Source organism: Heterodontus francisci, chromosome 33 (genome assembly GCF_036365525.1).
Source record: "Heterodontus francisci isolate sHetFra1 chromosome 33, sHetFra1.hap1, whole genome shotgun sequence".
In the NCBI taxonomy this organism is placed as follows: Eukaryota; Metazoa; Chordata; class Chondrichthyes; order Heterodontiformes; family Heterodontidae; genus Heterodontus; species Heterodontus francisci.
The window spans coordinates 49552761-49567895 of record NC_090403.1 but is presented as its reverse complement, the minus strand read 5'-3'; the positions used below and the strand labels follow the sequence as shown (position 1 = coordinate 49567895).

Below are 15135 nucleotides of genomic sequence, written 5' to 3'. Positions count from 1 at the left end.
TGGTCCATTGTCGGTTACAGTGCCTTTATTGCCACGTGGCTGAGATTTGCATAAAGCAACAAGTTGTACAGTGGATTCTTCCTGGGCTATATGGTTAAATACCTCACTGGGCAATGGATTTATCCACAATACTATTGTCAGAGGGCCTCCTGCCTTATTTTAGAGAGTCAATGGTACTCAAGTGCATCTTCAATTTGGCAGAAAAAATTTGCAGGTCTGTTATTGTTTAATCATAACAGACATCAGATGATGCTTCACAGGAGAATTATGATTTATATCCCTCAAGTTACAAAGAGTTTTTGTAGCAGCACATTGCCCATCGCAGAAAGCCTGTGCTTAGGTAAATATTTTTTCTCTCCGATTGCAGCACAAACATTTACAATGAAATGTTCTTTTTGTTAGACATTTATTATCACTCGCCTCTTCCTCTCAATTCCTCCAAGATAGTCTACGTCATCTAACTGATGGGCAAGTGACCTATTCCTGGTTTTCTGGCTTTGCCACTCTTGGACCTATCATTAAGATATATGCAAGAATTTCCACTGCCCAATGTTCCCCTCGTCCTGCGGGAAGAGTCCATTCTGTGCTTGTTAACTGCCAATCCCATGTAATTCAAGTTCGCGAAAGAGTCTTCCCCAAGCTATTCATTGGCAGCATTTATGAAGCATTGCATCATCAATGTCCTTCTTCCCCTTCCCTGCTATCCTTAAATAGCTTGCCAAAAACATGGAATATGAGAATAGTGTTATATTTTATTGTAAGTTAATATGCAACCAAACTCCCTAGATTGACTTAAGTTAATGATTTTCATACTCTCAGTACAGTTCTCTGATTAACAACATTTTTTTGTTTAGTCAGGTGCAGAACTTTTGGCCCCTTCAGCAAAAGAATTTTACAGAATGTGAGAGGATTTATTGGGAGATAGCATCATCTCCCATTCAATGGTGAGACATCCTTTTAATCATTTCTACCACCTTGCATTCTTGCAAGCATTCTCAAATAATGGAAACACTGATTAGACTAGCAACTGACATGCGTATCTTTGCAAAGTTTGCACAGTTTTATTTCCACCACTTCCTCATCCCAGTGACTGGTACCTTCAGTTCCTTCCTACGTCACCTGTCAACCCATAGGTGGAAGGCTATTGTTGCTTTGTGACTTCCAACATGGTGGTGTACCAGAACAGTATGGGTGCAGGAGATCAACTGTCATTCCATTTTACCACCTTCTGTTTGACCTGGCCTCCAGTCAGCAGCTCTCCATGTCAGTTTGGCCAAGAGGCAGAACTTGTCTTCTGTCGTGTGCATGCCTAGTTATTCTGTATTTCCATCCATGAATGATTCTTCCTTTCCGTAAACATGTCATCTTCCTCTCATTTTTGTCAAAGTGTATCATTGCTCTCAGGATGATTTAAGCTCTGTGACTCACACACGCCCAACAGCTCACAGTATGATAATCCCAACATAAATAGGTGAACTGTTGCAGTGGACAGGGCTACGGGCCAGGTGCGGGAATATGGGATTAGAATAGGTGGGTGCTGTATGGCCGGCACGGACACGCTGGGCTGAAGGGCCTGTTTCTGTGCTGTATAGCTCTATGACTCTATGCCAGCACTTGAAAACCAGGAAAGTGACTGAAAAAATTCCATCTTGTTTGCCTTCTACCATCTTGGTAGTTGCAGGATGCAGTGATAATTGACTTTTGCCAAATTTTAGCTATCAATTAGTCTACAACAGACCCATGAATTACATGAGGAGAACTCCAGTAGTGGAAAGCTTTGGGTACCATAGTCCAAAGTCACCTTTTCCCTCACAAGCACACTGTACTTACCTGAATGAGAAGGTTATTGAAATATGCAGTGAGCTGTTTATAAGGATCATTTACAGTCCGACTGCTTGGAGAATGTGGCGTCAGGTTCTATTCCTGTATCTCATTAAAGAGATACAGTTTACATGGAAAAAAGTGCCATTCAAAGAAGCCTTTTTAAACAAAAAAAAGACGTGCATTTAGAAAGTACCATTCATAACCTCAGAATATCCCAAAGTGCTTTACAGCCAATGAAGTACATTTGAAACATCGGCTGGAAATTTACCCCCCCCCCCCACCCACCCCGGCAGGAGTTGGCTGGAGGCGGGGGACGTCATTCCCATCACCTTCCCACCCCTGCTGCAATTTTATGTGGGGTGGCTGCGAGAAACAGCCCACCCACCCCAGGCCAATTAATTGCCACTTAAGGACCTCCTCTTGCCATTGCTGCGGGTGGCTCAGAACCTGCAGGAGGCTGCCCAGTAAAACCTGGTGGCCTCCATGCGGACTGACGGGGAGCCCTCCTGATCAGGCACCCTGTGCCCCAAGCAGGGCTCCCCAACACCCAACCGCCCCCACTGAACTACATTTTCCAACAACCCCCCACCCCCCTACTCGAACCAACTCACATCCTTTACTGCACCAGGGCCCGGCCCATTGTCCCCGGTGAGATCCCACAAACTTGCCTTTCTTACCAGGTTGGTGTCTCTATCGCTGTTCTCCCTAGCTGCAGTCCCAGCAATGGATACCGCTCCCAGTGACGCTGCTGGGACTGAGAGCTGCCAGCCTGCTGATTGGCTGGCAGCTCTTGGAGGCGGAACTTCCTGCCTCCGAGAGGCGGAAGTCACACCTGAGGCCAATTAATGGCCTAGGCCTAGTAAAAATAATAGTGTGGCTCCCAGGCCTGGCAGAGGCAGGCTCGTCCCTGACTTTTTGGCCAGTGGCTGGGGCCTGCTGCCCAACGTAAAAATTCTGGCCATAGTCACTGTTGTAATGCATGAAACACGGCAGCCAGTTTGTGAACAGTGAGCTCCCACAAACAGCAGTTTGATAATGACCAGATAATTTGTTTTTATGATGTGATTGAGGGATAATTATTGGGCCATGGGATAACTCCCCTGCCCTTCTTCAGAATAGTGCCATGGGATTTTTTACATCCACCTCAGTTTAATGTCTTATCTGAAAGATGGCATCTCTGACAGTACAGCACTCCCTCAGTACTGCACTGGAGTATCAGCCTAGATTTCTGTGCTCAAGTCTAGGCAGTACTTGATGACAGCAGAAAAAGATAGTTCTAAACCCCAACAAAATAATAAAAAAAGGGGCAAATCCTTTTCAATGCAGTCAGTGTACTCTTTAAAATGTTTAGCAGACAGAAGAATATTCTACAGAATTTTCTCCTCTCTGCTAAATAGTTTAAAAGGGTATGGTCTGCATGAATTAGTATAGGTACGGTAGCATAGTGACTATGTTACTGACTGGAATTGAGTTCAAACCCCAGCAAGACAATTAGAGATTGTGAATTCAGTTTACAAAAATGGAAATAAAGAGCAGGTATCAGTAAAAATGACCATGACTTTGTCTGATTGTCATAAAAACTGGTTCACTGATGTCTTTTGGGAAAGAAAACCTGTCCTTAGCTGGTTTTGGCCTATATGGGCCTCCAGTCCCCATCAATTTGGTTAACTCTTAACTGCCCTCTGAGGTGGTCTAGCAAGTTACTCCGTCATATCAAACTTCTATTAATGGTTAAAGAAAACATTCATCACCACCTGCTCATGGCAGCTAGACATGGCTAATAAAATGCTTGCCTTGGCAGTGACACAGATCCTGAGAATGAATTCAAACGAAATGTTATTTGGTCACAACAAATCATTAGTTGTAATTTAGCTTAGTTGATAGTCCTCTGGGGAAGAGATGAGGCTTTGAGCCATACAATCTGTAACCTGAGTGCAAATCTAGGCTGGCACTCCAGAACTAGGAGGCGTTACACTGTTTGGGATGTTGTCTTCCGAATAAACTGAGGTTCGGTGGTGTACAAGATAATGTTGATGGGGATCAGCATGTCAATCAGGAAAAGTTGGGGGCTGAGGTTAGGTGCTTGGGGAGCCAAGAAATGAAAGTGTGAGGGCACTATTTAGAAAGCATTAGGGAAGGAGTGCATTCTGTGTCCTGGCCAACATTCCTCTGAATCAATACCCTACAAGATCAAAAGGGGTCATTCACCTCCTGGCTATTCTGGGCTGTTGCTAGCCCTAATAGTCACTGCATCTCAGAGTATTTCACTTGCCTTTGACTGTGGTCTTGTGAAACACTTCGAGACATTTTGATGGGAAAAAGCACTTTACAAGACCATGTAGTAATTATATTACAACAGTGATTATGAACATACAGATTAGGAACAGGAGTAGGCCCCTCGGTCCCTCGAGCCCGCTCCGCCATTCAACAAGATCATGGCTGATCTGATTACTCTTCAAAAGTACTTCATTGGCTACAAAATGCTTTGAGACGTCTGGTGGTTGTGAAAGGCACCATATAAATGCAAGTTGTTCTTTTTTTACTACTCATAAGGCTGCGTTGAGGATTTTTCAGGCTCATTATGTCTGTGGCTTATTAGCAACTTTTGCAAAAGTGACATTTCTCCTAGATTGAGAGTGACATTGCAGAATGGAACTACAAGAAGAACAAGCCCTGGCTCATGGTTCTTCACAAATAGATGTAAGGAAAATTGATGTTATATTCCAGGAAGCCAGTTAGTGAAGGATAGAACTGGAACCAATCTTTACACACTTTTATAATAATTTATTTACAGTGCTACACATTACAAGCACACACCTCCTAACTCAATAACCAGTTTCAGTCTGTCTGTTTATACCTCTTTTGGACCAATCAGGAGGTTGTTAATAAAGAGGAACTAAATGCCCCTTCTGAAAGGAGCACCACTAATACACTGTGACAAAAATCCCAAGAATGTTAAAGGAAACTTGGATAATCAGACTAAAGAGACATTCCCAGGGGTGAGGATGCATTCCCTGGGTGCCCACTGGTTGTGGAAGGTCTGAGACATACTGGCAGTCACCCGTGCTCCCTCTCCAGGGACTCGCGGGTGCAGACGTAGCCACTGTGTCTATTTATACTTCTTTTGAACAACCAAATTAAAGGAAGAGACTAGATATCCCTAATGAAGGGGCACCAGTGCCAAACAGTAACAAAAAGACAAACTATAAAGGAAACTTAACTAAATCAAACTAAAATATCATTCCTGGTAGTGATGATGAACTCCAGTACCTCTAGTACCTACTGGTCACAGAAACCCTCAAGCATACCAGCGGACACAGTGTCTCTGCAGAGACACTCAGGCGCGAACGTAGTCATTGTGTCTATTTATAGGGGCACAAGTGAATCCCCAGTTAATGTCCATCATCTGCCTACAAGTAATAATGTAATTAACAATGGATGTTAAGCTGTGAGGGAGAGATTAGGAGTGGTAAATGAAATCTTGGTCAAAGAAATAAGTTGAGCTTTTCAAAAGTAGAGGGAGGGGTGGGAAGATTTAGGGAGAGAGTTCCAAAGAGTAGGACCTAGCTGGCTGAAGGGTCTTGTCATCAGTAGTGGGGCATTGGGAGCTGGTGGTTTGCAGATAAGGTCAAAGGAATTCAGGAGGTTTTATGGAGGGCTGTCTGAGATTGCAGAAGTAGGTTAGGTCAAGGCCATGGAGCAGTTTATGGGCAAGCATTTTAACAGTTGTCTGTTGAGGGATTGTGAGCCAGAGTAAGTCAGTGAGGATGGGTGAGTGGGCAACAGAGTATATCTGTCAGTAGTTTGCACAAGTTGGTGTTCATGGGACACCATCAAGGAGAGCATTAGAATAGTCAAGTGCGGAGGTGGAAATGGTATGGATAAATGTCTAGTGGTGGACAAGCTGAGGTAAGTGTAAAAGTGGGCAATGTTTTGAAGATGGAAGTGGTTTTGGTGTTGTATGAAAAGTAGGAAGTCTGGTGATCCAGTTCAACCTGAGACAGTGGCTGGGGTGGGGGAATGAAGTCAGTTTTAAGGTCTTCATTAAGCTAAACTCATGGAACTAACTCGATGTTGGGCAGGAAGCATAAAGGCAATCAAGCCATTGAAGGAGGTTGAAATAAAAGCCGGAAATGCTGGAAGTACTCAGCAGGCCAGGTGGCATCTGTGGAGAGAGAAACTGAATATATGCGTGGCCGAATTTTGCACAAGTTTCAGCTCAATGACCTTTTGTCAGGACACAGGTGTAGGATTTTATAAGGAGGGCGAGATTGATGGAGCACAGGAGGGCAGTGTACTTGGGCAAGATACTGGAAATCTGGGCAGCAAGTGTATAAAAGTTGGTTGGGAATGATTTTGAAATCTTTGACATTATTGGGCAAAAAGCACCAGTAAACGACAAAAAGAGAATCTTACACAGCAACGTTTGCACTGAGGTATGGACTGTGGTATCGTTGACCCTCTCATTGACTCTCCCCAAATTAATTAATTTCCTTGGGGAAACTTGTGTTTGACATTTGCTGATCTCCAAAGGGAATTGAGGAAAACTGTCGAAAATTCATTCATGCTTGCATCTCCACTACTCGCCCTTGTCACACTCAGCAGTACAGAATCTGCGGTAGCCATAAATAGGGTCGTACAGTACTGAAGGAGACCATTTGACCCATCATGGCAGTGCAGGCTCTCTGAAGGAGTTGTCCCAATTAGTCCCACTCACCTGCTCTTTCCCCTTGACCCTGCAAATTTTTGCCCTTCAAGTATTTATCCAATTCCCTTTTGAAAGTTACTATTAAATCTGCTTCCACTGCTCTTTCAGGCAGCACATTCCAGGTCATGACAACTTGCTATGTGTAAAAAAAAAAGTCTCCTCGTCTTTCTCTAGCTTCTTTAGCAAATTATTTTAAATCTATGGGCTCTGGTTACTGAACATCCTGACTTGTAATATTTGAGCTTCTTACCCTAAAAGTCTTCCTATAATCTGCAATCTCATTCCCAACTAGATATGAAAAAGCTTCTTTTCGAGTCACTGGAAGCTTGCCCATTTTAGACTCTTGTCTTTTGTTCAGTGCTGACAGCCTAAATCAAATGACCTGCTTCCGTTTTACATCAACGAGCCCCTCACTTCTCTTGTATTCAATTGCAGGAAGACTGAAATGGATGTGATTAAAAGTGTCGCAAAGCTTCAGAAATGCCAGTGGCACAAACAGGAAGTAGCAGCTGAAGAACTCAGGTACCATTCCAGGGGTTAAAGTGAAATCTTGAAGTTCTTTATAAAGTGTTACAAAATATTTACAGTACAGAACAGGCCATTTAGTTCAATAGGTCCATGTTTTATGCTCCATACAAGCCTCTTCCCACCCCTTTCCACCTAACCTCACCTTTTATATCATGCTATTGCTTTCCCCCTCATGTGCTTATTTAGTTTCTCGTTGAATTCATCTGTTATTCGCCTCAACTACTCCTTGCAGTAGCAGGTTCCACATTTTAACCACTCTCTGGGTCAAGAGGTTTCTCCTGAATCCCAAAGTTGATTTATCAGTGATTATCTTATACTTATGGCCCCTAGTAATGATCTCGCCTGCAAGTGGAAACATCTTCTCAATGTCTACCCTATCAACCACTTTCATAATCTTGAAGACCTTCTCCTTTCTACAGAAAAGACTGTCAGCCTGTTCAATCTTTGATAGGGGTTACAACCCCCAGTGCAGATCTTCTGGGGAGAAGTGGTTACCTACAAAGCCCTGGACCCCGAAGGCGTTGAGAACAAATGACTGTAATAATCATATCCATTTACGCAAAAGAAAAAGTCTACCCGATCGGTGAGGGGACACTGGTCTCGGTGTATCTCAGCTGTGATCTTAAATAAGTGCTCCTGAATTCTAATGAAGGATCCCAGCCTGAAACATTAACTTTGTATTTTCTCTCTTCAGATGTTGACGAGCCTCCTGCACTTTGCCAGCATTTTCTATTTTTAACCACATGCCTTAGAAATGTGATGAAATAAGAATTTGGAAAGGAACTGGGCGGCACAGTGGCGCAGTGGTTAGCACCGCAGCCTCACAGCTCAAGCGACCCGGGTTCAATTCTGGGTACTGCCTGTGTGGAGTTTGCAAGTTCTCCCTGTGTCTGCGTGGGTTTTCTCCGGGTGCTCCGGTTTCCTCCCACAGCCAAAAAGACTTGCAGGTTGGTAGGTAAATTGGCCATTATAAATTGCCCCTAGTATAGGTAGGTGGTAGGGAAATATAGGGACAGGTGAGGATGTGGTAGGAATATGGGATTAGTATAGGATTAGTATATAATGGGTGGTTGATGGTCAGCACAGATTCGGTGGGCCGAAGGGCCTGTTTCAGTGCTGTAACTCTAAAAAAAAACTACTGGAACTGTTAAACTGCTGGCAGGTCCACACAAATGCCTATCTCACTGCACAGACAGATTTCCAGCATCTGCAGCATTTTGCTTTTATTATATCACTGCACAGACTGGTTTTGTGAGTTGCTCAGCTCATGCGCTCTTAACAGTAAAACCTGATCCCACACAGAATCATAGGGCAGACTCTTATGAGACCTGGGGAGGTGAACTTGGAGGCGGGGCTGGGAGGAAAATATGAAAGGTTGAAGTCAGGTCGATAGCTTGATGTGTTCCCACCTTCGGGCGATTTTGCGAGACAGGTGAGCAACGGAAGTGGCAGGTTTAGTTTAGTTTAGAGATACAGCACTGAAACAGGCCCTTCGACCCACCGAGTCTGTGCCGACCATCAACCACCCATATATACTAATACTACACTAATCCCATATTCCTACCACATCCCCACCTGTCCCTATATTTCCCTATCACCTACCTATACTAGGGGCAATTTATAATGGCCAATTTACCTACCAACCTGCAAGTCTTTTGGCTTGTGGGAGGAAACCGGAGCACCCGGAGAAAACCCACGCAGACACAGGGAGAACTTGCAAACTCCACACAGGCAGTACCCAGAATTGAACCCGGGTCGCTGGAGCTGTGAGGCTGCGGTGCTAACCACTGCGCCACTGTGCCACCCTACTGCGCCAATAATTAGCAATAATTAGGGGGACGGGGGAGGGAGAACTCTGCTGGGATCTTCCTGGCGAGCCTGACAGCTCTAGAGCTGGCTGGGTGGCATTGGATCCGGAGGCTCCATGTCCCACTGATGGGGCCGTGGTCAGGAAAGGCCAAACTTGTGGCACAAACAAATCCATCAGAGGGGTTTTCCCTCCGCTCCGAGTATCCACCTGGCGCAGACCCTGATCATTTTTAATTTGCTTGCACACCTCCAAGGGCGTGTCCATGTTGAGGCGCCCTCGTGCTCCCCTTGCTGCCTGAGCAGAGCCCTCCTCTCCCGGTGGGGCTGCCGGCCGTGCAAAGCTGCAGGCCCTCTGGTCATGCTGCCTCAGGAACCCGCCCGCAGCCCTTAATTGGATGGGGCTTCCCAAGGCGGTGTCTTAATTGGCCGCCTCTGGGAAGGTCTCGCTGGTAGGCGGGACTCTCAAACCATCAGGGACGGAACAGCATTTGTCCCTGATGGAAGAATATTTTCAAAGACGTAAGATTCCGCCCATAGAATCATTGAATCTTACAGCACTGAATCAGGCTATTCAGCTCATCAGACCTATGCTGACTCTTTGAAAGGACCAATCCAATTAGTCCCACTTCGCTGCTGTTTCCCTATTGGCCTGTAACTTTGTCATTTAAAGTATTTTATCCAATTCCCTTTTGAAAGTTATTGTTAAATCTGCTTCTACTGCCCTTCCAGGCAGCACATTCCAGATCATTGTAATTTGCTGCATTAAAAATAATTCTCCTCATCTTACCTTTGACTCTTACCAGTTACCTTAACTCTGTGTCCTCTGATTACTGACCCTCCTGCCAGTGGAAATTGTTTCTCCTCATAAACTCTTGCTATGACCGACCGCTCCAGTCAAAGTCCCCAATCAAAATATACGATTCTGATTGTGGTGGGAGAAACGCACTGTTAATTCAATCCCATCCCTCCACAGATTGCCGAACATATCATTTTAAACTTTCCAAATTGTACCATCTATTAACCCCTGAATGAGGCTAACCAAACCAGGTGTCTTAAAATCAACAAATTAACTGTTTAATTAGAAAAATAAAATTCTTAAACACTACTAAGATATAAACAACATTTAAAATAGAAAAACATTAGAATCCTTGACGTATGTGGAACAGTCCAAGGTTGCTTGAAGGCCTCACTACCATCCGATGGGGAAAAAAGGTTCTTCAACAGTAGAACAGTCCGTAGGCTAATTCAGAAGTCGAAATTGTTGCTCCTTCTCCAGCGACGAATTTCAACAATTAACAACTTTCAAACGCTTTTTAATGAATCAATTTGGCTTTAGAATTTTTGAGGGATAAAAGATTGTCACGGTCTAACTTCCCTTCCTTCAGTTTAAATTATCAGAGATCTGTTTTGGCTTGACTTTTTAGAACTTTGAGAGAGAATAATAAATAAACAGACTAAATTCTCTTCCTTCAGTTTAAATGGTCTATTTCTCCTTTCACATGCTAACGCACAGCTGTCTGTCTGTTTCTCAGTTAGAACAGTCTGTTTCCACTATAAGCCAGTTCAAAATTAAATTGTAACAATGTATCTCTCGATCTCTGATCCTGAATGGCTGTATCCCGGGCAACGAGAATGCACTCTTTGCATCACAGTCTCCGAGTGGCTGTATCCCGGGCAACGAGAATGCACTCTTTGCATCACAGTCTCCGAATGGCTGTATCCCGGGCAATAAGAATGCACTCTTTGAATCAGTTTTTGGAGCTTGCTGCCTTAAAGCAAGCCTTAAGGGCACACCTCATTCTCCCTGGGGAAAAAAAAACTACAGGATCATAACACTCTATTAAAACCCTTCAGGATTTTGCACACCTATTCTATCTCCTTATATGCTACGCTAAGGTTGAAGACGTTCCTTTTACTGTCCATTGTAGGTATTTCCTTCAATTTGCTTTGCAAATGTGCTTATGTATCACATTCTTGGAACACATTAAATATCTGATATTAAGCTCTGTTCTGGGAGATAAGAATGCTGTCAGTGGACCAGTGGTGGTGTTATTGCCTCCTGAGTTGGAAGGTTGTGTTTTCAAGGCTCACTGCAGGACTTGAACACATAAGCTAGACTGACACTTCAGTGCAATAATGACGGAGTGCGATATTGTTGAAGATGCTGTCTTTCGAACGAGGCATAGTGGAGCCCAGCTTGTGAGTGTAAGAGACATGGCTGGAGAGTTTGCAAGTGCCTTCTTGAAAAAGTGCCAAGTAGATGATTCTGTGGTCCCCACCACCATAGATAACCTTGTTCACTCCATGTGACACTAAGAAGTAACTGAACAATAAAGGCTATGGGCCCTGACAACATCCTACCTCAAAAAGAAAAGGAAGACTTGCAATTAAATAGCACCTTTCGCCACCTCATGATGTCCCAAAGCGCTTTACAGCCAACAAAGTGCCTTGGGATTATGGTAATGTCGGAAACCGGCAGCCAATTTGCACACAGAAAACAGAAATGAGTTGATTTTTAAAAAAAATTGATGTTAATTAAGGAATAAATTTTGGTCAGGACACCAGGAAAGCTCTCCTGCTCTTCTTTGAAATAGTACGATGGGATCTTTTGCATCCACCTGAGAGAACAGATGGGCCCTCGGCTTAATGTCTCACGTGAGAGACGGCACCTCCAAAACTCAGTACTGCACTGGAGTGTCAGCTTACATTTTGTGCTCAAGTCTCTGGAATGGGACTTGAATCCACAATCCTCTGGCTCAGTAGCGAGAGTGATACCCACTAAATCACAGTTGACACAACGAAAGGCCTGGGCACCAGAAGTAACTGTTACCCTATCCAAGCTGCTCCAGTATAATGATGACACTGGCATCTACCTGACAATGTGGAAGAGTGCCCACAAGAACAAAGACCAATCTAATGTGGCCCATTATTGCCCTATCTACCTCCTCTTAATCATCAGTAAAGTGATGCAAGGCATTATAATTCTTCCCATTAAACATTACCTTCAAATAGCCTGATCACAAAAGTTCAGTTTGGGTTCTACCAGAAACACTTGGCTCCAGACATTATCACAGACTTGAACCAGATATGGACACAAGAGCTGAATGCCAGAGGAGAGGTGAGAGTAGTCTCCCCTACATCAAGGCAGCATTGACCAGAGTAAAACACCAAAGAGACTTGTAAAATTGAAGTCAACATGGGTTAAAGGAAAAAACGCTCCAATTTCTGTAGTCAGAATTTTACAGCACAGCAACAGGCCATGTGGCCCAACAAGTGTCATCAATGATGCAAAGGAAGATGATTGTGGTTGTTGGAGGCCAGTCATCACAGACTGGAGACAACACTCAGGAAAGTGTTGCTTGGCCCCACTATCTTTAATTGCTTTTTCCATGACATTCCCTCAGTCATAAGGTCAGGAGTGCAGCTGTCCGCTGATGATTCCGCAGTGTTCAGCTCCAATCACAACTCTTCTGATAATAAAGCAGCCCATGCCAGCCCAGAGCAGGGCCCAGATAACATCCAGGCTTGGGTTGAAAGGTGACAAGCATCACCATCACTGAGTCTCCCCCTCCCGCCCCAACCACCCCCCAACCCCGCAGCATCAACATCCTGCGGTGATTGGGGGCGGGGGTAGGGTGTTGCAGGTTAACATTGACCAGAAGCTGAACTGAACCAAATCGATCGACATGTGGCTCCAACAGCAGTAAACAATGTTTATTCTACCAGTCTCAATCATGCAGTGTGATGATATAGTCACCACTCACCTGGATGAGTGTAGTTGCTATAACACTACAGAGCTTGACACCATTTGGGATAAAGCAGTTCATTTGATTGCTGCCACAGGGTTCATTATCCATGCCCTCCGAGACCACCTCCAGTGTTGGTGGAGTACATACCAACAACAACTTGCCAAGGTTAGTGCAACAGCACCTCACTCCCCATAGATGTGTACTACCACGAGGAGCAAGATCGGCAATGTTCTGGGAACATCATCATCTCCCAAGTTGCACCATCCTGATGTGTGTGTCCTGATAAATATTTCTGTTCCTTCATCATTATTGAATCAGAACCCTAGAATTTTGCATGCAACTCCACTGCAGTTGCTCTATGAGCACAGAACACCTCTGGTCAACTAGGGATCGGTCTTGCTAGTGTCACCCACATCTCACCAACAACTATATTCTTTAAAAAGGCCCTATCTGCTCGTTCAGGAAAACACTGTTCAATGAGATTATTCAAAGATGAGCAGGGATTTCTCCTGGCCAACATAAGCCAACATCAACAAACCAGATTAACTGCTCATTTCTCTCATTGCTGTTTCTGGGGCCCTATTGTGATCAAATCGACTGCTACAGTGGCCGATGTAACAACAGTGACTCCAGTGGCTGTGAAGTATTCTGAGATGTCCCATGAACATGGAAGGTGCTGTATAAGTGTAAGTTCTTTCTCGTATTGGAGACAAAGTATGCTCTTTAACTGTCTGATAGAATTGCTGTTTGGCAGGATGGTAAATGGAATTGTATGGGCTATTACAGCTGGTGCAAACCCAAATGCAAACCGGGGCTTCTTCTTAGGGCGGCACAGTGGCGCAGTGGTTAGCACCGCAGCCTCACAGCTCCAGGGACCCGGGTTTGATTCTGGGTACTGCCTGTGTGGAGTTTGCAAGTTCTCCCTGTGTCTGCGTGGGTTTTCTCCGGGTGCTCCGGTTTCCTCCCACAAGCCAAAAGACTTGCAGGTTGATAGGTAAATTGGCCATTATAAATTGTCACTAGTATAGGTAGGTGGTAGGGAAATATAGGGACAGGTGGGGATGTTTGGTAGGAATATGAATATGGGATTAGTGTAGGATTAGTATAAATGGGTGGTTGATGTTCGGCACAGACTCGGTGGGCCGAAGGGCCTGTTTCAGTGCTGTATCTCTAATCTAATCTAATCTTAAAACAAAAATGTATATATTTTTCCACTTTCTCTGAAGGTATTTACACTGAGTATCATGGGTGCCAACAGCCCTGAAATACTTTCTCAAGTGACCATCCTTTCTCAAGGAGCCTACATGGTGAGTGACAGGCTCTTTGACCATGAACAGCATCACACCCTGCACCCCTTCTGAGTTGACGCCAATGTCCATGTGCCCATTCACTTTCCTGTATGGGTCACTGGCTAGTGATCAGGAGTGAGAAGTCCTCATTGCTATTTTTCCCCCTACATAACCTTGCAATGCTGAAGGCTGCACAACTGCCCTTCTTCGGTATCGTCGATCAATCTGTATTGGACCCCCATCAAGAGCCAGAACCTTGAGAGCTGCTGATGAGAAGTTAGAAGGGAACAATAATTATGCTTGCAAAGGGAGAATTCCAGTGTAGATTATGAATTAAATTATTTTTTTTCAGAGCCACATCACGAATTTCACTGCCTTATATCGACAACAGGGTGGTATTTGTATTGCATTTCCCGTGGCTGTTTGCAACCTTAAATAGAAGATAAACTGTAAGAAATTTTATTTTTGAATTAGGAATGTGCCAGAAATTAGTATCAAATTTAACAGCTGAAATTCCATTCATGTTCCGTCTGAAATCTGTTTCTTTATGCTGCTGTATATTGCGCAACAGCCTCGTTCATATGTTTGTGGACATTATGTATTATAAGTAATACAGGTTCAGCATTATTTAAATACCAGGGATCAGAGCTCCTAATGATTGTTTTTTTTTTTGGAAGCAATGCCTGCTTACTGATGCAGTTCAGTGAATTAAGAAATAAACAACATAGAGCTGGATTTTCCTCTTGTCACCCTGCATGAAAATGGATCGAACGTTGGTGGAGGATGAAGGAATATTTATTTTATTTGGAGATACAGCACTGAAACAGGCCCTTCGAGTCTGTGCCGACCATCAACACCCCTTTATACTAATCCTACACTAATCCCATTTTCCTACCACATCCCCACCTTCCCTATATTCCCCTACCTATACTAGGGGCAATTTATAATGGCAAATAAGTCTTCGGCTGTGGGAGGAAACCGGAGCACCCGGCGAAAACCCACGCAGACACAGGGAGAACTTGCAAACTCCGCACAGGCAGTACCCAGAATCGAACCTCGGTCCCTGGAGCTGTGAGGCTGCAGTGCTAACCACTGCGCCACTGTGCCGCCTGGCAATGAGGCCTACTGTCACCTCACCGTCCTGACCTAGATTTCCCTCCCCCTGCCCCCCTCATTGGGACCACTGATGGCTGCTCCTTCTTCATCTGCTGCATGCAAATGGCAGGAA

The 15135-nt window shown here is 44.4% G+C and overlaps 1 protein-coding gene across 4 annotated transcripts in view; it reads left to right on the top strand.

Annotated features, from left to right (window-relative positions):
- Positions 1 to 15135, top strand: part of LOC137348194 (alpha-2,8-sialyltransferase 8F-like) — a 55980-nt gene that overhangs the window by 23196 nt on the left and 17649 nt on the right. For all 4 annotated transcript variants that reach the window (XM_068013531.1, XM_068013533.1, XM_068013530.1 and 1 more), the window contains exons 3-4: positions 855 to 944; positions 6968 to 7054. In XM_068013531.1, the coding sequence (XP_067869632.1) occupies positions 855 to 944; positions 6968 to 7054 (177 nt within the window). The remainder of the gene's footprint in view (positions 1 to 854; positions 945 to 6967; positions 7055 to 15135) is intronic.